The 27,992-nt window shown below is 41.9% G+C and overlaps 2 protein-coding genes across 4 annotated transcripts; both read right to left on the reverse strand.

Annotated features, from left to right (window-relative positions):
- Positions 1-3,541: 3,541 nt before the first annotated feature.
- On the reverse strand, positions 3,542-14,359 carry LOC123481564 (complement factor B-like). The gene is made up of 9 exons (XM_045206041.1): positions 14,150-14,359; positions 13,620-13,826; positions 6,159-6,344; positions 5,267-5,440; positions 5,065-5,157; positions 4,798-4,940; positions 4,267-4,399; positions 3,990-4,115; positions 3,542-3,654 (listed from the first exon to the last, which is right to left on the reverse strand). Exons 1-9 carry the CDS (start codon positions 14,208-14,210, stop codon positions 3,542-3,544), a joined length of 1,236 nt encoding a protein of 411 aa, XP_045061976.1. The 5' UTR covers positions 14,211-14,359.
- An 857-nt stretch (positions 14,360-15,216) lies between these two features.
- LOC121535625 (DDB1- and CUL4-associated factor 8-like) lies at positions 15,217-27,952 on the reverse strand. 3 transcript variants are annotated; one of them, XM_041842862.2, is made up of 13 exons: positions 27,684-27,952; positions 27,027-27,078; positions 26,740-26,874; positions 25,856-26,484; positions 24,078-24,218; positions 23,766-23,860; positions 23,462-23,572; positions 23,230-23,360; positions 22,835-22,942; positions 22,424-22,554; positions 22,133-22,252; positions 21,880-21,996; positions 15,217-18,142 (listed from the first exon to the last, which is right to left on the reverse strand). In XM_041842862.2, exons 2-13 carry the CDS (start codon positions 27,061-27,063, stop codon positions 18,035-18,037), a joined length of 1,863 nt encoding a protein of 620 aa, XP_041698796.1. In that variant the 5' UTR covers positions 27,064-27,078; positions 27,684-27,952; the 3' UTR covers positions 15,217-18,034. The 3 variants fall into 3 exon arrangements, with proteins under 3 accessions (XP_041698796.1, XP_041698797.1, XP_041698795.1); XM_041842863.2 differs by having other exon boundaries at positions 26,785-26,874; positions 27,027-27,097; XM_041842861.2 differs by having other exon boundaries at positions 27,027-27,097.
- Positions 27,953-27,992: the final 40 nt, after the last annotated feature.

Consider the following 27,992-nt stretch of genomic DNA (forward strand, 5'->3'; position numbering starts at 1 on the left):
AATTCATTACAAATCATACAATGTGATTTTCTGGATTTTTTGTTTTAGATTCCGTCTCTCACAGTTGAAGTGTACCTATGATAAAAATTACAGACCTCTACATGCTTTGTAAGTAGGAAAACCTGCAAAATCGGCAGTGTATCAAATACTTGTTCTCCCCACTGTATATATTATCTAAATTACCTCGACTAACCTGTGCCACCGCACATTGACTCTGTAGCCTCGCTACTGTTATTTTATTTGACTGCTGCTCTTAAATTATTTTTATTTAAATGTTTTACTTATCTATTTCTTACTTAACTTATTTTTCTTAAAACTGCATTATTGGTTAAGGGCGTGTAAGTAAGCATTTCACTGTAAGGTCTACACCTGTTGTATTCGGCGCATGTGGTAATTTTGATTTGATTTGATTTTATATGCAGTGCATTTTGGAAAGTATTCAGACCCCTTGACTCTTTCCACATTTTGATACATTACAGCCTTATTCTAAAATTGATTAAATTGTTTTTTTCCCTTATCAATCTACAAACAATACCCCATAATGACAAAGCAAAAACAGGTTATAAATTATTTTTGCAAATGTATTAAAAATAAAAAAAGGAAATACGACATTTACATAAGTATTCAGACCCTTTACTCAGCAACTTTGGCAGCGATTACAGCATTGAGTCTTCTTGGGTATGATGCTACAAGCTTGGCACACCTGTATTTGTGGAGTTTCTCCCATTCTTCTCTGCAGATCCTCTCAAGCTCTGTTAGGTTGGATGGGGAGCGTTGGTGCCCAGCTATTTTCAGGTCTCTCCAGAGATGTTTGATTGGGTTCAAGTCCAGGCTCTGGCTGGGCCACTCAAGGACATTCAGAGACTTTCCCGAAGCCACTCCTGCGTTGTCTTGGCTGTGTGCTTAGGGTTGTTGTCCTGTTGGATGGTGAACCTTCGCCTCAGTCTGAGGTCCTGAGCGCTCTGGAGCAGGTTTTCATCAAGGATCTCTCAGTACTTTGCTCCGTTCATCTTTGCCTCGGTCCTGACTAGTTTCCCAGTCTCTGCCACTGAAAAACCTCCCCACAGTATGATGCTGCCACCACCATGCTTCACCGTAGAGATGGTGCCAGGTTTCGTCCAGACGTGATGCTTGGCATTCAGGCCAAAGAGTTCAACCTTAGTTTTATCAGGCCAGAGAATCTTGTTTCTCATGGTCTGAGAGTCTTTAGGTGCCTTTTGGCAAACTCCAAGCAGGCTGTCATGTGCCTTTTGTCCTGAGGACTGGCTTCAGTCTGGTGGTAACAAACTTCTTCAATTTAAGAATGATGGAGGCCACTGTGTTCTTGGGGACCTTCAAAGCTGCAGACATTTTTTGGTACCCTTCCCCAGATCTGTGCCTCGACACAATCCTGTCTCGGAGCTCTATGGACAATTCCTTCGACCTCATGGCTTGGTTTTTGCTCTGACATGCACTGTCAACTGTGGGACCTTATATAGACAGGTGTGTGCCTTTCCAAATCATGTCCAATCAATTGAATTTACCACAGGGACTCCAGTGAAGTTGTAAAAACATCTCAAGGATGATCAATGGAAACAGGATGCACCTGAGCTCCATTTCGAGTCTCATAGCAAAGGGTCTGAATACTTATGTAAATTAGGTATTTCCGTTTTTTATTTAGTATACATTTGCAAAGAAAATTAAAAACCTGTTTTCGCTTTGTCATTGTGGGGTATTGAGTGTAGATTGCTGAAAAATAAGAGGTTTTAATCCATTTTAGAATAAGACTGTAACGTAACAAAATGTGGAAAATATCAAGGGGTCTGAATACTTTCCAAAGGCACTGTACTTCCATTAATTTTTTCCACTGGTACCAGGGGACCTTAAGACGAGTCTTGTGAGGCCAGTGGGCGTTTTAGAGCAAAACAACCGACATGTTCTGTTCGTGAGAATCTCACCTTTGCAAATATTAGTGTGTAGCCCAAACTGTTCGGACGCTACAGACAGAAGTTGGCAGATCGGCTGTACCGACTTCAGACGAGTACCAAGACGCTTATGGGGGCCGTAGGCGAAAACGGTGAACACCATCGTGTTCGTGAGACTCCCATCTTTCAAGAGAGGGGTCATAAAAGTTTGTAGGCCAAACTGTTCGACGCGACAGATTTTGTGAGAAGACCGATTTTTGGGATGACTCATGGTCTGACAAACAACCTCTAGCTCTGTCACCTTTCACCACACAAGCGAAAGTGTGACATAGGCGGATGCAGTGGATTGAGATGCATGCAATGCAGATATCTCGAGCTTAAATGGACTGATTATTTGGGAATTTTTGTAATATGCTAATTTCATTTCTGCGGGGTGCGGATATCGACCTTATTAATGCATGGTGAAGTTATTTATTACACTTTGGATGGTGTATAAATACACCCAGTCACTACAAAGATAAAGGTGTCCTTCCTAATTCAGTTGCTGGAGAGGCAGGAAACCGCTCAGGGATTTCACCATGAGGCCAGTAGTGACTTTAAAACAGTTAGAGTTTGATGGCTGTGATAGGAGAAAACTGAGGATGGATCAACAACATCGTAGTTACTCCACAATACAAACCTAATTGACAAAGTGAAAAGAAGGAAGCCTGTTCAGGATAAAAAATATTCCAAAACATGCATCCTGTTTGCAAAAAGGCACTAAAGTAATAGTGCAAAAAATGTGGCAAAGCAATTAACTTTTTGTCCTGAATACAAAGTGTTAGGTTTGGGGCAAATCCAATACAACACATTACTGAGTACCACTCTCCATATTTTCAAGCATTGTAGTGGCAGCATCTTGTTATGTGTATGCTTGTAATCGTTAAGGACTGGGGAGTTTTTCAGGATAAAAAATTAAAGGAATTGAGCTAAGCACTGGAAAAATCCTAGAGGAAAATCTGGTTTCTTCTGCTTTCCACCAGATACTGGGATATTAATTCACCTTTCAGCAGGACAATAACCTAAAACACAAGCCCAAATCTACACTGGAGTTGCTTACCAAGAAGACAGTGGTCGAGTTACAGTTTTGACTTAAATCTGCTTGAAAATCTATGGCAAGACCTGAAAATGGTTGTCTAGCAATGATCAACAACCAATTTGACAGAGCTTGAAGAATTTTGAAAAGAATAATGGGCACATTTTGAACAATCCAGTTGTGTAAAGCTCTTAGAGATTTACCCAGAAAGACACAGCTGTAATCGCTGCCAAAGGTGATTCTAACATGTATTGAGTCAGGGGGTTGAATATTTATCTAATCAAGATATATTAGTATTATTTTTCATGAAAAAATAGATAAATGTTAGAATTTTTCTTACACTTTGACATTAGAGTATTTTGTGTAGATTGTTGACAAAAAAATGACAATTCAATCCAGAGATAATCCCACTTTGTAAAACAACAAAATGTAGAAAAAGTCAAGCGGTGTGAATACTTTCTGAAGGAACTGTAACAATGGTTTTGCTTGTTTTTGAAAGACAAAAAAATAGTTAAATCAAGAACTACATATGGTGAATAGAGTACCTTTATGACAGAAGTGTTCAGCAGTTGATCTTACCCAGATATTTCTGCCAGTTTATGCCATGTATTTCTTCCATCAGGTTCCTAATCCTGATAACAGTGGGCTCTGCACTTCCCCCCATGTTAGTCTTTCCTGCAGGAATGGCGAGAATTATAATAATAATAATGAGAATTAAATACATTAAATCTACCCTGAATTGTATTATACACACACACACACACATTTGTTTTACTATCATTGTGGGGACCAAACAATTTATTCCCATTAAAAACGTTTTTTTTCCTTAACCCCTAACCCTAACCCCAAACACCTAATCCCTAACCCCTAATTGTAACCCTAAACCTAACACCTAAGCCTAAAATAGCTTTTTTCCTTGTGGGGACTGGCAAAATGTCCCCACTAACTGTGAAGACTTATGTTCCCCGAAGGATAGTAAAACCAAAAACCCACACATACAGCAACATTACCATCTGTAAACATAAGAATGGCCTGCTGTGTGTCTTCAAGCTCCTTTCTTTCCTTAAAGACAGCCATCTTGTGATGGATTTTTTTAAATACCCTTGAGAGGTTACTTCCAGTACCATTTAATTTACCTGTTGAAGGAGGAAATCTTACTCTGAGAACTATGCATTGCCACCAACATGTTTGCCATTCAGACACAAAATACAACAAAAAAACTATAACACATAATGTATTGACATACTGTAGATTGTGATGGTCTAATAATAAAAACCTTGTTCTTACCGTAGGTGACATTATTTAATTTCTGTAAAACCATGTCTGAGTGTGAGGAAGGAGAGAAGATATCAACAATCTCATTGACCTCAGAAGCAAAGCTCAGAATTCCGTACCTCGGGATGACTTCAAAAAAAGAAATCTGCCCAGGCAAAAATGGAGAGGAGGAAGTGAGGGAGAAAAGAAACCCAACCAAAGCATAACAAAACAAAAGTTTATTGATATCAAAACTAATAACTGACCATTTGTACTGCAATAGTGTTTCTTGAAATAAAGTATTGCACGCATGACTAAGTCGCTTTGGATAAAAGCGTCTGCTAAATGGCATATATTATTATATATTACTAAGGGCCCTAATCAGACTTGGAATAAGTAGACTTAATATGGACTTAAGTCAATAAAACATGGACTTAAGTCAACATTTTATTACTTAAGTCCATGTTAAGTCAACTTATCTCAAGTCTGAATAGGGCCCTAAATGTATTGTAAAGATTGTACAACAGATCTGAGCTGTCTGTCTTAATACTAGTAATACTGTACCTGGTTGATGAGGGCTTCAACGCAGTTTTTGGCCACAGTAAAGTTATCTCTGCTTATGCTCCCTGAAGTATCCAGAGCAATGTAGATGTGGAGCTTGCCTCCCTGCCTCATCTGGATGGACCTTTGTACTTGCTGCCCATCAGCTGTAAGACAATGTACGATACGCATGGTTCAGATTTCAAAGCAAAAAATTTGAGCATGGGGTTTATAAAACAAAACAAAAAGAGGAACAATGTCGTTCACTACATAAGGGTCTTGGCAACTCACTATTGTCACCCAGGCCAGATATTGCCAGCCGATTCTCGAGGGATGTAGAGAAGTACTTGGATACCTCCTCTGGGGTGTCATAGTTGTTTTTACCTGTAAAATAAAAAATGTCAACTTTTATGTATCTAGTGTAGCTGCATCTGTGTATTATGTGTTATAAGGATTTATTGACAATGTGAGGGATGGGTATATGGTTCCTCACTGTAACAGAAAGGCTCAGTTCCTGACCAGTCTCCACCCTCCAGGCACATCCGCTCCTTCGATCCCAGCAGCATCAGTCCAAAAGAGCATTCATATGTCACCCGGTCACCTATATCGAGCATATTTCCATGGCGCTTGGCCCCCGGGGGAACGCCAGGGTCACGGCAATGACCAGCTAGGGTGTGGGATAAGGTGGAGTAAGATAAGGAAACAATGGACCGGAGCAATTACCTTTACATACAAAAACTTTAAGTTTAGAAAAGACGTTATTCCAATAGACTAATGCTCTGTGGCATTTGGAACAGAGTCAGCGCTACATCTGAAATGCAGTCCCCTATGTCTTACAGTCCTTATGACCTAATCAACCCTTAAAAGGTCCGATGCAGCCATTTTTATCTCATATCAAATAATTTCTCTGTAACAATTAAGTACCTTACTGTGATTGTTTTCAATTAAAATGGTCAAAAAGAAACAAAAATAGCTTCTTAGCAAAGAGCAATTTCTCAAGCAAGAATTTTGCTAGTACTGTCTGGGAGTGGTCTGAGTGGGGAGGGGAAAACAGAAAATGTGTTGTTATTGGCAGAGAGGTTTGGAACTCTCTTTCTTATTGGTCTATTAACTAATTTACCACATGGTGATGTCATCATGGAAGGCCAAAACTCCATCCCATCAAAACAGGCAGAAATTTCAGGCGGTTTTGTCAATCAGCTCTTACACTAAAAGGGCATTATCATAATTTTCACAATTTCACAGTATTACTCCAACATAATAGTGTGGAAATATATATAAAAGACAGGAAAATCATGTTTTTGACTGCATGGGGCCTTTAACGATCTGTTGGGGTTGGTAAAGGGATTTGTAAGAGGTTGGACCAAAGAGATCTTTTCACTTACAGCCATGATCACAGATAGGCGTGTCGCCGCTCCACCTCCCATTACTCTGGCAGACTCTGCTGGCGGAGCCGGCGAAAGTGTAACCGTCATAGCATCCATAAGTGGTCTGGTCCCCAACAACATACTGCGATTGGACAGGAGACACATCACCATTTCTCAGAAGACTGGGATTAGGGCACGTCATGACTATTGTGAGCGAGATAGAGGGAGGAACAATGAGAGAGTGTAGTTGGTAGCGTTAGTGAACATACTGGATATTTTTTTAAATTATTATTTATTTGTTTATTTGGACAGGGACAATGTACAACAAAAACATAAGTAAAAAAAATTATTGAAAAAATAAGAGAAATGATGCTTTGCACCAGATTTAGCTAACAGCTCATTTCCATCTGCAGTCCCTGGGCAGGTGAACATAAACATGAAAACGTTATATACAAACAGATAAAATACAGTGCATTCGGAAAGTATTCAGACCCCTTCGCTTTTTCCACATTTTGTTATGTTACAGCCTTATTCTAAAATGGATTAAATAAAAATAAATCCTTATCAATCTACACACAATACACCATAATGACAAAGCAAAAACAGGTTTTTAGAATGTTTAGCAAATCTATTAAAAATAAAAAAACAAAAATACCTTATTTACATAAGTATTCAGACCCTTTGCTATGAGACTCGAAATTGAGCTCAGGTGCATCCTGTTTCCATTGATCATCCTTGAGATGTTTCTACAACTTGATTGGAGTCCACCTATGGTAAATTCAATTGATTGGACATAATTTGGAAAGGCACACACCTGTCTATATAAGGTCCCACAGTTGACAGTGCTTGTCAGAGCAAAAACCAAGCCATAAGGTTGAAGGAATTGTCCGTAGAGCTCTGAGACAGGATTGTGTCGAGGCACAGATCTGGGGAAGGGTACCAACAAATGTCTTCAGCGTTGAAGGTCCCCAAGAACACAGTGGCCTCCATCATCCTTAAATGGAGGAAGTTTGGAACCACAAAGACTCTTTCTAGAGCTGGCCACCCGGCCAAACTGAGCAATCGGGGGAGAAGGGCCTCGGTCAGGGAGGTGACCAAGAACCCGATGGTCACTCTGACAGAGCTCCAGAGTTCCTCTGTGGAGATGGGAGAACCTTCCAGAAGGACAACCATCTCTGCAGCACTCCACCGATCAGGCCTTTATGGTAGAGTGGCCAGACGGAAGCCCCTCCTCAGTAAAAGGCACATGATAGCCCGCTTGGAGTTTGCCAAAAGGCACTCAAAGGACTCTCAGACCATGAGAAACAAGATTCTCTGGTCTGATGAAACCAAGATTGAACACTTTGGCCTGAATGCCAAGCATCACGTCTGGAGGAAACCTGGCACCATCCCTACGGTGAAGCATGGTGTTGGCAGCATCATGCTGTGGGGATGTTTTTCAACGGCAGGGACTGGGAGACTAGTCAGGATCGAGGGAAAATTAACAGAGCAAAGTACAGAGAGCTCCTTGATGAAAACCTGCTCCAGAGCGCTCAGGACCTCAGACTGGGGGGTTGAAAGTTCTCCATCCAACAGGACAACAACCCTAAGCACACAGCCAAGACAACGCAGGAGTGCCTTTGTGACAAGTCTCTGAATGTCCTTGAGTGGCCCAGCCAGAGCCCGGACTTGAACCCGATCTAACATCTCTGGAGAGACCTGAAAATAGCTGTGCAGCGACACTCCCCATCGAACCTGACAGAGCTTGAGAGGATCTGCAGAGAAGAATGGGAGAAACTCCCCAAATACAGGTGTGCCAAGCTTGTAGCGTCATACACAAGAAGACTCGAGGCTGTAATCGCTGCCAAAGGTGCTTCAACAAAGTACTGAGTAAAGGGTCTGAATACTTATGTAAATGTGATATTTCCATTTTTTTTTTATATATATAAATTTGCAAACATGTCTAAAAACCTGTTTTTGCTTTGTCATTATGGGGTATTGTGTGTAGATTGATTAGGAAAAAACCCAATTTATTCAATTTTGGAATAAAGCTGTAATGCAACAAAATGTGGAAAACAAAACCGAGTTCAGGACAGTTTCAACACAGAAGTCAAGACATTGCAAATAATAGTCGTTGCAATCATTGCTATTGGACCTGATCATATTTGAGTTGTAGAACACAATGTAAAGTCTATATATTGCACATATCCCAGTTAGTGCAATTTCAATAGGTGCAATATGTTTTAATGAATGTTCGTTTGTAGGATTCGTTGGATTTGGTATGTACAGTGAGGGAAAAACGTATTTGATCCCCTGCTGATTTTGTACGTTTGCCCACTGACAAAGACATGATCAGTCTATCATTTTACTGGTAGGTTTATTTGAACAGTGAGAGACAGAATAGCAACAAAAAAATCCAGAAAAACGCATGTCAAAAATGTTATGAATTGATTTGCATTTTAATGAGGGAAATAAGTATTTGACCCCTCTGCAAAACATGACTTAGTACTTGGTGGCAAAACCCTTGTTGGCAATCACAGAGGTCAGACGTTTCTTGTAGTTGGCCACCAGGTTTGCACACATCTCAGGAGGGATTTTGTCCCACTCCTCTTTGCAGATCTTCTCCAAGTCATTAAGGTTTCGAGGCTGACGTTTGACAACTCGAACCTTCAGCTCCCTCCACAGATTTTCTATGGGATTAAGGTCCGGAGACTGGCTAGGCCATTCCAGGACCTTAATGTGCTTCTTCTTGAGCCACTCCTTTGTTGCCTTGGCCGTGTGTTTTGGGTCATTGTCATGCTGGAATACCCATCCACGACCCATTTTCAATGCCCTGGCTGAGGGAAGGAGGTTCTCACCCAAGATTTGACGGTACATGGCCCCGTCCATCGTCCCTTTGATGCGGTGAAGTTGTCCTGTCCCCTTAGCAGAAAAACACCCCCAAAGCAGCAGGTAGCTTAGTGGGTAAGAGCGTTGTGCCAGTAACCGAAAGGTCGCTGGTTCTAATCCCCGAGCCGACTAGGTGAAAAATCTGTCGATGTGCCCTTAAGCAAGGCACTTAACACTAATTGGTCCTGTAAGTCGCTCTGGATAAGAGCGTCTGCTAAATGACTAAAATGTACAAATGTAAAAATGTAAAGCATAATGTTTCCACCTCCATGTTTGACGGTGGGGATGGTGTTCTTGGGGTCATAGGCAGCATTCCTCCTCCTCCAAACATGGCGAGTTGAGTTGATGGCAAAGAGCTCGATTTTGGTCTCATCTGACCACAACACTTTCACCCAGTTCTCCTCTGAATCATTCAGATGTTCATTTGCAAACTTCAGACGGGCCTGTATATGTGCTTTCTTGAGCAGGGGGACCTTGCGGGCGCTGCAGGATTTCAGTCCTTCACGGCGTAGTGTGTTACCAATTGTTTTCTTGGTGACTATGGTTCCAGCTGCCTTGAGATCATTGACAAGATCCTCCCGTGTAGTTCTGGGCTGATTCCTCACCGTTCTCATGATCATTGCAACTCCACGAGGTGAGATCTTGCATGGAGCCCCAGGCCGAGGGAGATTGACAGTTATTTTGTGTTTCTTCCATTTGCGAATAATCGCACCAACTGTTGTCACCTTCTCACCAAGCTGCTTGGCAATGGTCTTTTAGCCCATTCCAGCCTTGTGTAGGTCTACAATCTTGTCCCTGACATCCTTGGAGAGCTCTTTAGTCTTGGCCATGGTGGAGAGTTTGGAATCTGATTGATTGCTTCTGTGGACAGGTGTCTTTTATACAGGTAACAAGCTGAGATTAGGAGCACTCCCTTTAAGAGTGTGCTCCTAATCTCAGCTCGTTACCTGTATAAAAGACACCTGGGAGCCAGAAATCTTTCTGATTGAGAGGGGGTCAAATACTTATTTCCCTAATTAAAATGAAAATCAATTTATAATATTTTTGACATGTTTTTTGTTGTTGTTGTTATTCTGTCTCTCACTGTTCAAATAAACCTACCATTAAAATTATAGACTGATCATGTCTTTGTCAGTGGGCAAACATACAAAATCAGCAGGGGATCAAATACTTTTTTCCCTCACTGTAAATGTTATTGCCTCTGTATAGTATGATATATTATGTTACGTTAGGTTACATTATAAATGGAATAGCGGTCGTACAATATCATACGAATTAGAGGACGTATAGTATCACACATCTTAAGGCATTTACTCACAACTGCTTTGCGATCTTTTCGTTCGAATTCCGAAAGAATACAGATTCCGATTTTGACGCACTAAACCATTCACAACAAGTCCTATGAGTTTTTCACTCCACTTTTCAGAAACATTTGCAGAACGTCACCAACACTGCTGCGGTCATTCTCAGTGGCAATATGTTGTTCAAAGTGGCTAGAGAGGACACAGTAACGAGAGAAAAATCATATACTACTGGATTCGTTTTTTAGGATAGGCTATTCATTCTATACTGTAGGATGAATCATGAAAGGAGCATGGCTACGTTTTCATTCAGTTGCACCCCATTTAGTAAGAGAGGAAACACAAAACTGGCACCTGTCGTCATTCCTCACACATACAGTGGGGAAAAAAAGTATTTAGTCAGCCACCAATTGTGCAAGTTCTCCCACTTAAAAAGATGAGAGAGGCCTGTAAGTTTCATCATAGGTACACGTCAACTATGACAGACAAAATGAGAAAAGAAAATCCAGAAAATCACATTGTAGGATTTTTAATGAATTTATTTGCAAATTATGGTGGAAAATAAGTATTTGGTCAATAACAAAAGTTTCTCAATACTTTGTTATATACCCTTTGTTGGCAATGACACAGGTCAAACGTTTTCTGTAAGTCTTCACAAGGTTTTCACACACTGTTGCTGGTATTTTGGCCCATTCCTCCATGCAGATCTCCTCTAGAGCAGTGATGTTTTGGGGCTGTCGCTGGGCAACACGGACTTTCAACTCCCTCCAAAGATTTTCTATGGGGTTGAGATCTGGAGACTGGCTAGGCCACTCCAGGACCTTGAAATGCTTCTTGCGAAGCCACTCCTTCGTTGCCCGGGCGGTGTGTTTGGGATCATTGTCATGCTGAAAGACCCAGCCACGTTTCATATTCAATGCCCTTGCTGATGGAAGGAGGTTTTCACTCAAAATCTCACGATACATTGCCCCATTCATTCTTTCCTTTACACGGATCAGTCGTCCTGGTCCTTTGCAGAAAAACAGCCCCAAAGCATGATGTTTCCACCCCCATGCTTCACAGTAGGTATGGTGTTCTTTGGATGCAACTCAGCATTCTTTGTCCTCCAAACACGAAGGTTGAGTTTTTACCAAAAAGTTATATTTTGGTTTCATCTGACCATATGACATTCTCCCAATCCTCTTCTGGATCATCCAAATGCACTCTAGCAAACTTCAGACGGGCCTGGACATGTACTGGCTTAAGCAGGGGGACACGTCTTGCACTGCAGGATTTGAGTCCCTGGCGGCGTAGTGTGTTACTGATGGTAGGCTTTGTTACTTTGGTCCAAGCTCTCTGCAGGTCATTCACTAGGTCCCCGTGTGGTTCTGGGATTTTTGCTCACTGTTCTTGTGGATAATTTTGACCCCACGGGGTGAGATCTTGCGTGGAGCCCCAGATCGAGGGGAGATTATCAGTGGTATTGTATGTCTTCCATTTCCTAATAATTGCTCCCACAGTTGATTTCTTCAAACCAAGCTGCTTACCTATTGCAGATTCAGTCTTCCCAGCCTGGTGCAGGTCTACAATTTTGTTTCTGGTGTCCTTTGACAGCTCTTTTGGTCTTGGCCATAGTGGAGTTTGGAGTGTGACTGTTTGAGGTTGTGGACAGGTGTCTTTTATACTGATAACATGTTCAAACAGGTGCCATTAATACAGGTAACGAGTGGAGGACAGAGGAGACTCTAAAGAAGAAGTTACAGGTCTGTGAGAGCCAGAAATCTTGCTTGTTTGTAGGTGACCAAATACTTATTTTCCATCATAATTTGCAAATAAATTCATAAAAAATCCTACAATGTGATTTTCTGGATTTTTTTTTCTCAATTTGTCTGTCATAGTTGACGTGTACCTATGATGAAAATTACAGGCCTCTCTCATCTTTTTAAGTGGGAGAACTTGCACAATTGGTGGCTGACTAAATACTTTTTTCCCCCACTGTATATGCAGACCATCATCACACTTGCTGCTGCCTACAATTTTCTTTCGATCTGATTAAAGAGATGAAGTCTAGACAAGCTAGGCCTATTTTAGGAAACTTTCTGAATGGACATAGAGAATTAGCGAACTCATAAGCACACCCACCCACCTAAAATGGTCCATCAAAGCCGTGATATAGGCTATATGAAGATGAATTGACAAACATTTTTTTTAAAGAAACACATGCACGCAACTTGTCCATAGCAACTTGTCCATAGCCTAATGATCAGACATTACATTTTAGTGAAGCAATGGTTGGTTATTTTGACGCAACATTTTAATTTGATTGAGTGCTTTATCTAAATCAGTGCAACCACTTATTGATAAGGGGAAACTCCAGCGGATCCTTTTCTGTCTGTCTTTTAGGGTTGCCTATAGCACAGGTGGTCACCTAGTCTTTCTCTGAGACCAGGCTGCTTGTTGCGTCATAACAAAGGAGAATTACAAGGAGAATTTAAGGTGGTTAGGAGAACTAACAGCAAAGGTTAGAGATTTTACATAAAGGGTTAGGAGAACTAACAACAAAGGTTAGGATCATTGACATAGCAGGTTATGTGAATTGGGTTAAGGTTAGAATAAGGGTTAGGGCAGTGTTCCCCAAACTCAGTCCTGGGGACCCCAAGGGGTGCACATTTTGGTTTTTGCCCTAGCACTACACAGCTGTTTAAAACAATCAAAGCTTAATGATATAACGTGCACCCCTTGAGGTCCTCAGGGCCGAGTTTGGTTAACCCTGGGTTAGGGGAAGGGTTAGCTAAAATGTTAGTTGTCCCCAACGATACTCGAACATGCAACTTTTGGATTGCTAGACGGTCGCAGTACATGCCCAACCATCCTCCCCGACCAATCTCCCTACTTTTGTTTCTGTCTTAATTAACCATACCATAGTTGCATTTGTAAATGTAGCATAACATACTTATTGGAGGCGCAAACATTTACATAAAATATAAAACGTCTGTCCAGTGAGTCCAGTCTGGTTTTAATGTGTCTTCTGTTACATAAAAAAAAAGGTTTAAATCAATGTGAACATGTCTGATTGGACTTGATCAATTTTTTGCCTCAGACGAGAAAGGCTTGGAAGCTACTACACGCTTTCAGAGAGGAGGGAATGGCATTCCATTTCTTTGTTGCTTTGAATGAGAAGGTAGATTGGGCAAGAGTGGTGGACCTTTTGGGGATGGTTGTCAAAGATCCTCAGGGGTTGAGGTGCTACATTGTGTGTTATCATGAACAGCAGACAGATCTGAGTACAGAATTAAGTTATCCAAACTGAACATCAATTCACCATACTCACCCCTGCACTCACTGCCTCGTCGACTGGGGCTTGGGGACCAGCGATTATGGCCCAGACATCTGTGCATACGTTTGGGGTAAGGGTAATAACCATCAGGACAGTGGTACAACAGCTCACTGCCCACATTTAGTCCATTTGAGAGACTGTACTCCCCTCCTCGAATGGACATGCCATCAGTACTGCAGACAGAAACCCCAGATGAGACTACTGAGAGACAGAGAGAGAGCGAGAGAGCGAGAGAGAGAGGGAGACATGAGGGTGTGTGCGTGTGTAATTGGCAGAAGTGTGCAAGATAGTTTGAACATAGCATTAATATAGGTACAGCATAAAGACAAGTATCTATGGCTCTGTACAGGTCTGAGGCAAAGCTAGGGTTCAGAAAAAAACAACTGTCACTCTTTTGCTTTTACTAATAGTCATATACACACTATTGTTATAGCTTTATTTTCTATCAAAGTATGATTATATTGCTCAACACGTTAAGGAGTCACACAGCCTATCATAAATATGAACATACACCAGGGACTTACCACTGCAGACAAGGCAGAGAATTAAGGAGCATATCAAAGTCAAGCATATTTCAGGTCTCATCTTTGTGTCTTAAGAGTTGCAGTAGTTGATGAGACAAGGTTTAGAGTTGAGTATTTGGGAATGTGCGGTATTTGTGGGCATACATATGGAGCCTGAGCTTTTATGCTGAGAATCGAAAAAGGTAGCAAACACTGTTATTTCAATAATATGGTCACTGTTTAACTAGGCTACTGTTATGCATACACGGCAATAAACTTTACTTTGGCTCGGACCCAACACTCCTGGATTTGCTTTTACGGTAAAAGGAGAGCTCTGAGACAAGGTAATGACCCATAGTTATTTGCCAACATAGTATCCCAGGTATGCATCAGTGAAGAAGATATTGATTCAAATATTTTCTTAATTCATGTCTTTATCTTGCTGACAAGAAAAAGCCAGTGGTTTGCTAAAGGGTGTGTGGATTTTTGTTTGAGCAAGTATGTGGGTAGCCTCTCGCCAACTAGCCAGATCAGTTTGTGCATTAGCCAACTCCTAAGAGATGGCTAAAGCACACAGACCACCTGGCTTCCAGTAATGTTAGTCTATCAGATATACATTCTTGTTCGGTCCCCTATACCTCGGGCAAGCTGAGGCAAAAGACACTATACAATCATGAGTAATGTAAGGATTTCTACCTTTCTCTACCTTTTCGCTCTAAATCATTTTGTTCCTTTCTAGTTAATAATAATTGTATTTATATAGTGCTTTTCAAAACAAGTAACAGTGCTTCACATCATAAAACAAAATAAGTAATAAAGACAGGAGAAAGGAGAATGAAAAAGATAGCTCATTAAAATTATACACTGAAATCATACATTAAGTGTCTTCAGCTGTTGGAATAAAAAAAGTGTTTTTGCATCTGGCTGCTGAAGACTTCCAATTGTAGTACTCTTGACAGACAAAACATTTAATCTATGTGTGGATCAAATGAAAACTTCTCTGTTGAGCTTACTTTAAAAGTGAGATAAGAGAGCTGGCCTGATCCATGAACTAGTTTAAAAACAACCAATGTCAAAATAACACAAGGGACAGTTTTCTGTTTATTGCACAAATCTTACATGTTTCCAACTGAACCGGTAGAACACAATATTAGGCAGCACTGGGATAAATCATTGATCAAAAGCCTAAAGATGTATACAATAACAAATAAAAATAGCCAGCTGGATAGTCTGAATACGGCTGTTACCAAACAGTCAAGATCGTGAAAGGAGAAAATTGTAAATTGATAATGAGAAGGAACCAAACTTGATTCATTGTTTAACTGAATCCTACCGATATACTGTAACAATTGGGGATATAATGTATAGAAGAAAAAACTAAAGCCATCCTTGTATCTTCATTTTAAAAGTACTTTGTCCTCATATATAATATAAACCTCTGCATCAATACCAATCAAACATTGCTAAAGATGACTTCTTTACAGTTTTAATATATGTACATAAATTAATCAAACTTCTATAATTCTCATACAAAAAGAGAAAAAGCTGGATTTTATCGCTCTAAAAACAAAAACTGGCAAGCAGATCAATCCTTCCTCCTCCTGTCCCCCAGGAAGGTCTGACAGGGCAGATGGCCTAAAATACAGATTGAGGAATGGCTTCTGAAAGCCCACAAAGAGAGCCAAACAGCAGTCTCTACATCTGGGCCGTATCCACAAAGCATCTAAGAGTAAGAGTGCTGATCCAGGATCAGTTTTAGATCATAATGAATAAGATCATATGGACAGATCTTAGATCAGCACTGCTACTCAGATGCTTTGTGGATACGGGCCCTAATCTCCAGAGAAATCCCTGCTTCTCCATTACGGAGTCTGATCTCTGGCAGAGACTGACAGCTGGCATGAGCCGTGGATGTAGGTAGCAGGACTTGAGGCTTACGTCCTTCTCATCAGGGTTCCTCAAACAGAAAAGTGAGAATCCTTTTGGATGTACAGTATATATCCATTATGCAATGAGACCATCCAGGTGTTCCTCAGCAGCCCTCCAGCTCAATGACGTGTACTCTGAGAAAGAAGATGGCTTAAGGCTCGCACAGACTACGACTTTAGCCATTTTATGCCACGATTTTGTCGTCCCAGACAAAATATCCACGTCGTGGTCAAATTCTTAGGTCGTAAACAATTGTCGGACATCTTGGCTCGTTCAGTGTGACAGGGTCTATGTCTTCGACAAAGTTCTAGCAGTGTCAGAAATGTTGAGCCTTTATCGTGTAGTGTGGCTGGTTTTACGACCAATAGGAACACGGCCGACACTGATTATGCACACAATAAGTCAGATTAATATAATAGTTCGATTTAAACATTTACATGCTTTGCAAGAAGAACGATTTCCCTAATAATCTTGTTTACATGACATCTGAAATCAGGCTACCTGATGGGACTTTGATAAATGAACAAAAATCCCCAATCAAAATAAAAGTTATACCCCAAAGACCATGTTATTTTTGGGAAGCCTATTTGATTCTGAGTTCGGACATATATACGTTTGTATGTGAAAACTATTTCTAAGATGCATACTTTAATTGTCTCCGAACTCGCTTGGGAGACTTGCGCTGCTGGTGCTGGCACATGCACAGATCAAATACACTGCTGCAGCTGACATAGCCAATCGCAGAATGTGATGACAGAACTGAAGCAAATTGTACAATCTGGCCAGGTTGATATCAAGATTTTAATTTGGTAACATCGCACAGTGTGACATGTAATAATCGTAAAATACAGATTGACGTACAGCGTGGGAAGGCCTTTAGGGAGGTAGAGGCTGAGGCCTTTATGGAGGTAAAGGCTTAGGTCAGGGTGCTCATCCAGGAGGATTGTAAAGGAGAAGGAGGGAGGGGGTTGGTGGAAGCAGAGGGAATCTTTCAGCTGGAGCTGTTTAAGACACTCCTGCTAAGTGCAAATCCCAAACTAAACTAGTCAAATATCTGTCTCGTTTTACAAGAATACACCTTTATTTTGCTGAGGTGTTCTGGGGAGCCAATGTAGCCAATGTTTCATTACAATGCATGGTTGGCCCCCCAGTGCACACTTTGTCTAAGAAACTCAAACCACACATCCCTGATTAAAGTGCACTCAGTAGCGTGGGAGGTGGGGGGGGGGGCAAGGCATTGGGCTGAGGGATGTGAAAAAAAACACAGCAGAATATAAGGGATGCAGTCACCAGGTATGAGCCATCTGCAAGCTAAGCTGATTGACCACATGCTGATGTTCTGAGGCTAACCTAGAGAGGTTGTTATGGGGCTCTGGTTTGGCCCTTGCAAAAAATCTATGGAGTGAATCACATTTGAGGGTTGATTAAAAGGTCGGAGGGTACATTTCATTCATCTCCTTTCTGCCTCCTCTCCTCAAATCCCCTGACAGAAAAGTAGAGGGGAAAGAGAGCGGGGTAACATGTGCACTGCAGATGATGGGTAACTGATTGTGAGATGTGATGTTGAAGTGTTAATGTTCTCTGGCTTGGCAGAGCATATGTATGTGTGTAGATGTGTCTAACTGGTTGTGTAACGATGTGAGCACTTGTCAGCCTCCCTCGAATACAGGTTAGATCAAAATCAGGGTTGAGAGTGTTTGTATAAGCCCCCTCCCCTCAGACTGTGCATGAACAAAACTATCTACAATTCACTCCGTCTGATTAGAAGTGAGGTTTTGTGTGTCTCAGTCTATCCTACAGTCACCCTCCCTCCCTCCCTCCCTCCGTTGTTTGTATGTCTGTGTGTGAATACCTTTTTACTGTTACTTCATGGTCTCTCAGTGTTCATGTGTGTGCCAGTGTGTCGATAGTGCCTGCGTATATGCATCAATACTAGGGCAATGCAGAGTGTGTGTGTGGCTTGTATATCTCCTTGGCTCAGGAGGACATGCACTGGACGTGGTCCGGCCCTCCATTCTCTTCATCAGAGGAATCTGGAGAGCTCCATGACTCATCAGTGTCTCCCTCTGCACCCTCCCGACGTGTCTAGGAAAGGGAGAGAGAGGAAAAAAGAGAGGGAAAGAAATAAAGAGGGAGAAAGAGAGAGCGAGACAGAGAATGCACAACACGAAAGTCACTGTAGTTACTACTGGAGAGAAAGATGTACTGGTTTGATTACTGCAATAGAGACGAGACGTGGTGGGTGGTGTAGAGGAGCGTTGAATGTAAGAGCTCAAACTCTTCTCTCTCCCCGTCTCAGCCACTGACCTCCAACCAGAGTGTAGGCACATTATATTTTTCTTGTGACATGTTCTAATGTTTACCTTTAGTGGTTTGTCATCCTTAATACTTTTTAAGTGTGTAAACTGCATAAGCTTTGAATTTGGCTTTGGTGTTGAATGATCTAACACCATTATAAAAATAAAAAACAATCCCTTGTGATCCTACTGATGATAATGTTTCAGTCCCCTTGCTAATTGAGTGAAAACCTCCCTCGCCGAGACGACAGTAGACTGAGTCATAATTTAAATTTGGACCCTTGTAGTAGGTGATAACCTGTGACTTTCGGTACCTTTCTCTTTGAATTAGGTGTACAATTTTGTTTTACCCAATTAATATTCAGTGTCCGCTGGTATTGCTAATGGTTTTCTGATAGTAAAATGACTCCGCTCAACCTCCATCGCACATACTAGTGTAACTTGACCTTGAGCCATAATTTTGATTTATACTTACATGAGGTGAAAATCTATAACTACTGTGTCTGAAAGTGCCCTGCTCTTTAAGTTAGGCGTACTGATTTTGTTTCGTGACCATATTAGCATCACTAGTGATCAAAGCCTATGCATGACAGGGTACACAACCTCCACTTGAGGTGAAGGGGGAGAACGAAAGAGGGAACATTTTTCCCTGTCATACCCCAGGTCCATAACCCATCTGGAAAGTTAGGGGGCGTTAAAGCTCACCTGGTTAATAACACTCTCTTTTCCCAGGCTGTATGAGTAGACTTTTAGTTAACACTAATCTCTGCGCATACCATATGAGTCTAATTTCCCTTTTTGATTTCAGCCATCTAATTGACTGAAACTCACTTAAAGTGATTTCTTACTGTCACCCAATATAACTGGTGCACACCTTTTCCAGGGCCATAAAGCCCTTTGTATTTACAGTACATACCCAATGTTGAACCAGTCATCATTTTGAGTGTGTATTTCCCAGAGCCAACAAGCTCTTTTATGTGTACATGCACCTCTTGCAGAGGTATAGCTTCTCAGGAACGACTTATAATACACTGCTCAAGAGTCCATTTGCCAGATGACACAAGATGTCCCTAAAGAGGCAAAAGCTGCATAGTTTGCTGCCAATTTTAACCAGTTACAGCCCCTTTACAAAGCAACAGAAAGAGTTGCAGCGGGGTGACCTGCATTTTAGGTAGTCTCAGAAACCTATTGGTTAAGCATAAAACAATTCATGGTTGTGTGTTATAATCTTTTAATCTTGTTTGTAAAACTCGAGGGTAAGTTCCTCATAGTCAACCAGCATTCAAAGTTCACTCTGTTAGAATTGGTCGAGGGAGGACCAATGATGTATATAAACCCTGGATTGCTGATGCTGTATTGAAGCTACTGGTCGGCCATATTGGCAATCCCTAGTAGGAGCAGTCCTGCAAAGGAAAGAATGAAGTTCCACAGTATTTCAATTAATCGTTGAGGACAAAATTACATCAAATTTTTGTTGGTTGTAGTGAGGACAGTAACATTAGTATTCTAAAAAAAATACTTTTAGGAACTTTTTTTATTTTTTCTATGTTTAGCTCACATAATATATTTTAAAAGTATGCATTAAGGTGTCTGTATTAGAATAAGCGTGTCAAAAACTAATGTAAACATTAATAAATGCATTTCTATAGCTTCCAAAATATTATTTTTTACAATTCAGGAGTGCCAAGATGGCTGTCCTGTGGCTTCAATACAGCGCCCCCTGTCAGTCATTTATACACATCATTGGTTAGGACCCATGACTATGCCCAGGTACAGATCGTAAACATGTGCGTGAATTCACTGAAGGAATTCAGAACCAATGCAGTGACTCCAATCCATGTCAACTCTGAGGCGAGAGATCGGTTTTCTAGTAAGTGTGAGGGATTAGCCCTTCTCCTTTCTAGACATTGAACAAACCGCTTCCACGGTTTTCCGCTAAACCCCTAATTGATGACACCTTTATCTACCGGCCTAAACCTGTCCTCCTTAATGTAGATTTTGGGCAGAATGATACACCTGTTTACCACCCTTATTTCTTTAGGACCACTACCCTCTTCACCTCTTACAACCAAGAACCCATTTTAGTGTTGCTCATAGATGACAACCCAAAATCAACCATGAGTTCTAAGTATCTTGAATATGATTTTTTTGGGAGACACTTGAAACCCTACCTCTTTAAGGAATACCTGGAATAGTATAACAGTAATCCATCCCCCCCTCCTTAAAGAAATATAAATAAATATATATTCTGTAGCCTATCACATTAGTACATCATTTTGCCTTCATAATCTCTTATTCATTCATCCTGTACATTCAATGCTTTACCTGATTATTTCTAAATAAATCTTAGTTTCATAAAATATCTACTGTCTCCAAAAATGCCATGTCATTTTAAGAACTGAATTGCATTCAGAATGATAAGTTAACTGTAACTATTTTTATAGTTTCTTGTTGACTTTATAGCAAGTGGTGCCCCGTTAATAATTTCATAGTAATAAGCTTACACTAGAGCCCGACTGATTTATCGGTTGACTGATATTAAAATTGGCCGATATTAGCCTTTTACCAATGTATTTGTGTCGACGTTTAAAAGTCGACTGAAAAGGACCAATAAGACATGGAGAAAACACTTATAGAATTAAACATTATTTTTTTGCATTTCATTATTTGTCCAGGAGAGGGCACTCTTTTAATAGCTATAAGGCTATCATGCCTTGAAGCCCTACAGCAAGACAGGACACTATCAGCCAACGCAACTACACCAGTCAGAGAGGAGAGTGAACTACTGTGAACTAACTGTTACTGCTTCTACAATCAGTGCTGAGTAGATAGAAGCTTGTCAGCTCAATAAACTGCCAAAAATGAGCACTGGCCATATACTGTTACGTGACATGTCATAGTAGGGTGTTGGCGTCGTGACAAACATTGGAAGCTATGCCCAAATGTAAAGCAAGTGCCGTGCTAACAACACTCAATTCTGTGGTAACGTTAACATTACAGCCCTTTAGTGAAGCCTGTGAAATCTGGTGTGTTATATTTGCTCTTTGCAAAGGATATTCCTCAAGCGCTGTCATTCAAATGTTTCCAGAGACAAAACAAATTATAATAACAGGTTACAAAGCAGCGCTTGATTGATTTTTTCCCTTTCAAGTGACAACAGAATTACTGCCCTACAATTGATGAAAACATACTGTAGCTAAACACCCATACATTGAAAATGTGTCCTATGTCGTTGTTTTCCAGCAGGCTAGCATGAGGCAGCTCAGTCTTCACAGGCTCATTTTTTGCTGGAATCAGTGCAGTTCATCCTCCTTTCACTAGAGTAACAGTTTTTCCATTAAAAAAAAAAAAAATCCTATTTTTGGTGCTACAAGATGATTATTATTTTTTCTTCATTCCAGCTATATTCATAAAAAGATATCTGTTATCTGTAAATATTTTCACTAAAATCGGATCCAGAAACCCCATTTCGGTTGGGTTCTAGGATACACACTCCCTTACAGTGTTATGGTGTGTGCCACTCACCCTCTGGGACCGTCTGTTTCTCATGTGTCTCATCAGGAACCACAGGAGCTGTGTGTCGTACTGGTCTCCATGTCGAACAGTGTCCTCGTCACGCTCACGCTTGTTCTTCTTCATCACCTGAACGACCACAACACCAGTCACATCAAAACAGCTTTGGTATGCAGTATCCAAGACTATATGCCGTGGGATGTTTGGGATATTAGTGATATGTTGAGGTTTGTGTGTGTGGAATCAATGGTATGAACAACCGTACATCTTTGAGGCCCTTGAGCCCTGTGGGGTTCTCGGCAGTGGGGGCCCAAAGTTTAACATCATGATCCAGACCACTGGTGGCCAGACCTGGGAGGTGAGGGTGGGGCTCCAGGCAGTTCACCTAGGACAAGAGGTTGAGATAGAATCAAGTGACAGACAGATGAGTGAGCATAAAACTGTGAAACTTATGCTGTACAATTTCGTTTGAGGGTTTTACTTGTGCCTGCCCATTATCTCAAGCCATTTCCTTTGACCATCATACATCTTCCCACCCACCATCCCACCCTCTCACCACTCCTCCTCTGTCTCCCTCCATGAACTGGACTATGCGAGCTGAGACCTTGTCCCACAGGTAGATGTGTCCACAATCACTGCCACTGACCACAAACTCACTGCTAGGCCCATAGAAGTTAACCCCCTTCACTGTGAGATGGAAAAATAGAGGAGGGAGAGGAGGGAAAGAGAGAGAGAGAGTATTATACTAGAAGTACAAGTTATAACATTACTTTAATTTTGTTTGAGCTATTGACCAAATCTGACATGTTAAATAAAACTATTTTTGAGAGGGAATTGATCCATGATCCTTTTTTACTATTATTGAGAATTATTTTGTTACTTATTTATTGTAATTTATTTAACTAGTGTTTGTGTTACTTATAATTGACTAGTTCATAATCATTAATTCCCCCTTTTGACCCAGTACCTGTAGCATTGTTGCGATGGCCCTTGTATCGCCTGCAGTAATCTGCACCGTCACTGTGGCTGGAGTCAAACAAATAGATGTCCTCATCGTTGTAACTAGTCAGGAGCTCTGAAGAGACACAGGCAGACAGACAGACATGGGGCGCATTCAGCAGGATGCAACATTTTGGAACGTAAAGATAGGCTATGTAGAACAAACGTGCCTCTCATATGTCAAATAAGGAATCACCTAAGCTCTATTCATGGCATTGCTATCTGCACCGTTAGAGAAGGTTAGGCAACTGAACGTGGCTCTGTTCACTGATGGGGAGGACAAACATGAGGACAGTCATAACAGCAAGAGCCAGAGGAACTCCGACTTCTGAATAAAAGTGTGCTTGAGTCCTTGTGTTATACCTGTGCCATCGTGACTGTACAGTAAGCAGGTAATGTTAGTTTTGGACTCGCTGGACACCAGGTGAGATGGACAGAACTTCTTCAGTACGCCATTATTATCATTCTCATTTATCTTCCTCTGATCATAGATCCTACAGAGATAGAAGGTGAGGAGAGGTAAGAGAGAATCCCAGACAATGCACTTTCCACTTCCTCTGCTTTACGGACACAAAAGAGGGATTTTTAGTCTAACCTGACATACTGATCTCTCCCTCCCACAGCAAAGTGGTGTGTGTTGACAGGGTTCACAAAGATGGTGTACAACCCCACTTTCTTATCCCCCTCCTTCACCACCACCAGTTTACTGAGAGAAAGGGAAAAGAGGAAACAAATAGTAGAAAAAGGGTTAAAAGGCTGTTATGTTCTACATTGGGACTGAAGTTTTTCCCGGTCTGGTCACGGTCAGGAAAACGAATGGCCTTAGTACAGTAACGTCCAGGCGATCTTGCAGTAATGGCGTTAACACTTGCATGTCAGACAGACGTGATGTCACTCACTTGGCAGGCCGGTCGAGGCGCAGGTCGATGCCAAACACCACGGCATCCTCCCCAGCCGACAGAAAACAGCAGGGAGAGTCTGGCTCCAGGGCCAGCTGACACACACAGAGTAAACACAACACACTTATATCAACTCAGCTCGCAGCTAAAAAAAAGGCTTAGAACGTCTGCATCTTAAATGACAATCCATTCCCCACAGTATGGAAGAAAGGGTGTGGTTTGAGACGCCGCCAAAGTCAGGCTAGTAGGACCAGTGGCCAGACTCATCTCTAATACACCCACACACCTGAGGTATACACACTGTCTCCATACCTTGTGTGCTGCCCCTTTATGCTGAGCCACTCTCTTGGTGTTCTTGCAGCGTTGCATAGCAGAGAGCTCAGCCACTCTGATCTGACCGTCCCGGGCACACATGGCCAGAGTTGAATCTCCACTGTGGGGAAGAAACTTTGCCTTTGGAGGAAGAAAGGTACAGTTGAAGTCAGAAGTTTACATACACCTTAGCCAAATACATTTAAACTCAGTTTTTCACAATTCCTGACATTTAATCCTAGTAAAAATGCCCTGTCTTAGGTCAGTTAGGATCACCACTTTATTTTAAGAATGTGAAATGTCAGAATTATAGTAGAGAGAATTATTTATTTAAGCTTTTATTTCTTTCATCACATTCCCAGTGAGTCAGAAGTTTACATACACTCAATTAGTATTTGATAGCATTGCCTTTAAATTGTTCAACTTGGGTCAAACGTTTCGGGTAGCCTTCCACAAGCTTCCCACAATAAGTTGGGTGAATTTTGGCCCATTCCTCCTGACAGAGCTGGTGTAACTGAGTCAGGTTTGTAGGCCTCCTTGCTCTCACACGCCTTTTCAGTTCTGCCCACACATTTTCTATAGGATTGAGGTCAGGGCTTTGTGATGGCCACTCCAATACCTTGACTTTGTTGTCCTTAAGCCATTTTGCCACAACTTTGTCCATTTGGAAGACCCATTTGTGACCAAGCTTTAACTTCCTGACTGATATCTTGAGATGTTGCTTCAATATATCCACATAATTTTCCTTCCTCATGATGCCATCTATTTTGTGAAGTGCACCAGTCCCTCCTGCAGCAAAGCACCCCCACAGCATGATGCTGCCACCCCCGTGCTTCACGGTTGGGATGGTGTTCTTTGGCTTGCAAGCTTCCCCCTTTTTCCTCCAAACATAACGATGGTCATTGTGGCCAAACAGTTCTATTTTTGTTTCATCAGTCCAGAGGACATTTCTCCAAAAAGTATGATCTTTGTTCCCATGTGCAGTTGCAAACCGTAGTCACAAGGTCCTTTGCTGTTGTTCTGGTATTGAATTGCACTTTTCACACCAAAGTATGTTCATCTCTAGGAGTCAGAACGCATCTCCTTCCTGAGCAGTATGACAGCTGCGTGGTCCCATGGTGTTTATACTTGCGTACTATTGTTTGTACAGATGAACGTGGTACCTTCAGGCATTTGGAATTTGCTCCCAAGGATGAACCAGACTTGTGGAGGTCTACAATTTATTTTCTGAGGTCTTGGCTGATTTCTTTTGATTTTCCCATGATGTCAAGCAAAGAGGCACTGAGGTTGAAGGTAGGCCTTGAAATACATCCACAGGTACACCTCCAATTGACTCAAATGATGTCAATTAGCCTATCAGAAACTTCTAAAGCCATGACATCATTTTCTGTAATTTTCCAAGATGTTTAAAGGCACAGTCAACTTAGTGTATGTAAACTTCTGACCCACTGGAATTGTGATACTGTACTTATAAGTAAAATAATCTGTCTGTAAACAATTATTGGAAAAATTACTTGTGTCATGCACAACCGACTTGCCAAAATTATAGTTTGTTAAAAATACATTTGTGGAGTGGTTGAAAAACAAGTTTTAATGACTCCAACCTAAGTGTATGTAAACTTCCGACTTCAACTGTACGTTTCAACATCTCTCAAAGGTCCTATTTCTAGCTTTCCTTTCACATTTTTCACATGGTTTCTCAATGGTTGTCAACAACACCGGAAGTGTTCCCCTCCTTTCTATAGTCTCAACCAGCCTGATTGTGTTCTCCTCCTCACCTGAAAGACATTGCTCTTATGCCCGCTGTCAAACTCCAGCTCAGCCCGACGACGTGCCCAGTCCCACACCACAACCCGTAGGTCATCACTGCCAGAGGCCAAGCGTGTGCCTGAGGGGTTGAAGTGCAGGGTGTTCACACAGCCGGTGTGTCTCTCCAGGCGCCCTTGTAGCTCCAGCCTCTGGACCAGCCCCCGCGCGCCACACACACGCCTCACAAACTGGTGCGAGCCCCGGCCAATCTCCCTCAACAGCAGGGAGGGCACCGCCCGCCATGATGGCCTGCTGAGATCACGCAGCTCCGCCCCCAGCCACACGTCCAAGGCCTGCTCGTCCTCTTCCTCTTCTTGGTCTTCCTCCTCCTCATCATCATCCTCCTCTTCAGAGCTGGAGGAGTGGTGAGCGGTGCCACCGCTCGGGCGGTTCCTCTTTCTGGCGGCCCTCTTTCCTGCATCTCTCTCCTTCACTCTCTCTCTTCTACCCCCCTCACCATCTCGCTCCCCTTCCTCGTTCAGGGAGTAGAGGCCGCTGCCGTCCATGTCTTCTTCCTCCTCTCCCTCGCCAGGCACCCTCTCACCCTCTGCATCTGGCGTTGGCTTGTCCTTAGCACTGTCTCCTGCCTCTTTGGGAGCTGAGGGAAACATGAGGACAAGAGGAAGTTGTCACACATTGAGTAAAAAGAGCTACTGTCAAGAAGTGGGGAGGAAATGTATCCACTGTAAAACAAATAGTTTGTAGAGTGTATAATGTCAACGTTATGATGTCCTGTGTGTTGTGGCTACATGTTGGACTATGACAGCAACAGTACTCTTATACTGCACTGGTTTGAGTCCATGATTACCTGCTTGAGAGCCAGACTGTCTCTCTGGTTTGAGTCTATGATTACCTGCTTGAGAGCCAGACTGTCCCTCTGGATTGAGTCTATGATCACCTGCTTGAGAGCCAGACTGTCCCTCTGTGGCCGTGGAAGCATCTCCCTCCCCACGCTGGTCCTCTCCTGGATCTGGCTCCTCGGACCCACCTGACAAACACACAGAGATGACCACACATTCACATTAGTCTAGTTCTGGTAGTGTGGCTTACTAGTAGTAGTTCCACAACAGTGTATGTTCGTATTCCCAGTCGGCCAACAGTGAGGCCTGTGTGATCCGTGAGGCCTATGTGATCCCTCACCGTTAAGCACACTGGATTTACCATCTGCCTCCGCCATCCTGATTCTCTCTTCCTGTGGACAGGAGGAGAGCCTGGAATGAAACCGAGGCAGGGTCAAATTAATTAGACTGCCAGCTGCTTTTGAAGACTCCTAATAATATATATATTGCCAATAATTGCAATATGTCCAAACAACTGACTGGCAAGGTAGCAAGACATGTCACTCAAGACAGCTAGTTGGCTAGCTGTGACTGATGAACGAATTATGTTCTCAAGTCACGGTACGATTGGAAATCTTGCAAACTAGCTAGCATATCAGCAACTAAATTAAATCGAGTGCACACTAACAAATGAAACTAGCTGCCAGTCTCTAGTTAGCTAGTATAGGACTTGCAGCCAGTAGTTTGGAGTTGGAGTAAGTTAGGTAGCTAACGTTAGCTGTCAAACTAATCTTAGCTAGCTGCTGCAGCAACACTAATATTTAACAAAACAGCTGACAGGCCACCATGTCCATTCTGCTGTAGAGATAACGTTAACTACCTATTCGGTTGATTGATTAGATTAGCAAATTTACACATTTTGGTACATTTAGTTCAACGTTGTTCAGGAGTTTGACCAATTTCACGCTAGTTACATTAAGTAAACAGCAATGGCTGGCATGCTAGCTAAAGCTGTTACCTCTTAACTACAAGTCGTAGGCCCGACGAGCGTAGCTAGTTAGCTACAGTACGTATTTTGTTCTAATCTTCGGTGCAGATTTATTGTCTTCAACCTACTAAACTACTTAGCTAGATCTTCCACCTTGGATAGAAAACCTTGGAGTAAAAACACACGACATGAGAAGTGCGTGTATAAAGAGAGTGAAATTAAAGACGATGTGCGCTCACTAGTGTGTGCTAACTCTGTTTATGTTTTGACGGTTCAGCTTCTGTTTTTCCATCATTCCTTTTCCGGCGAAGGATTTCTTTCACCGGAAATGTGGGTCTG

Source organism: Coregonus clupeaformis, chromosome 21, assembly GCF_020615455.1.
Source record: "Coregonus clupeaformis isolate EN_2021a chromosome 21, ASM2061545v1, whole genome shotgun sequence".
Classification (NCBI taxonomy): Eukaryota; Metazoa; Chordata; class Actinopteri; order Salmoniformes; family Salmonidae; genus Coregonus; species Coregonus clupeaformis.

What these genes read in the sequence shown, in the direction of transcription:
- LOC121535625 (XM_041842862.2), bottom strand. Translation starts at nt 27,063, where the DNA reads ATGGCGGAGGCAGATGGTAAATCCAGTGTGCTTAACG. An exon ending in ATAAAGGGGCAGCACACAAG is followed by an intron (nt 23,861 to 24,077) that starts GTATGGAGACAG and finishes TGTGTGTGTCAG; the next exon opens with CTGGCCCTGGAGCCAGACTC. An exon ending in AGGGAGACAGAGGAGGAGTG is followed by an intron (nt 22,253 to 22,423) that starts GTGAGAGGGTGG and finishes CTCTTGTCCTAG; the next exon opens with GTGAACTGCCTGGAGCCCCA.
- LOC123481564 (XM_045206041.1), bottom strand. Translation starts at nt 14,210, where the DNA reads ATGAGACCTGAAATATGCTTGACTTTGATATGCTCCTTAATTCTCTGC. An exon ending in TCTCTGCCTTGTCTGCAGTG is followed by an intron (nt 13,827 to 14,149) that starts GTAAGTCCCTGG and finishes TCTGTCTCTCAG; the next exon opens with TAGTCTCATCTGGGGTTTCT. An exon ending in ACGAGGCAGTGAGTGCAGGG is followed by an intron (nt 6,345 to 13,619) that starts GTGAGTATGGTG and finishes CGCTCACAATAG; the next exon opens with TCATGACGTGCCCTAATCCC.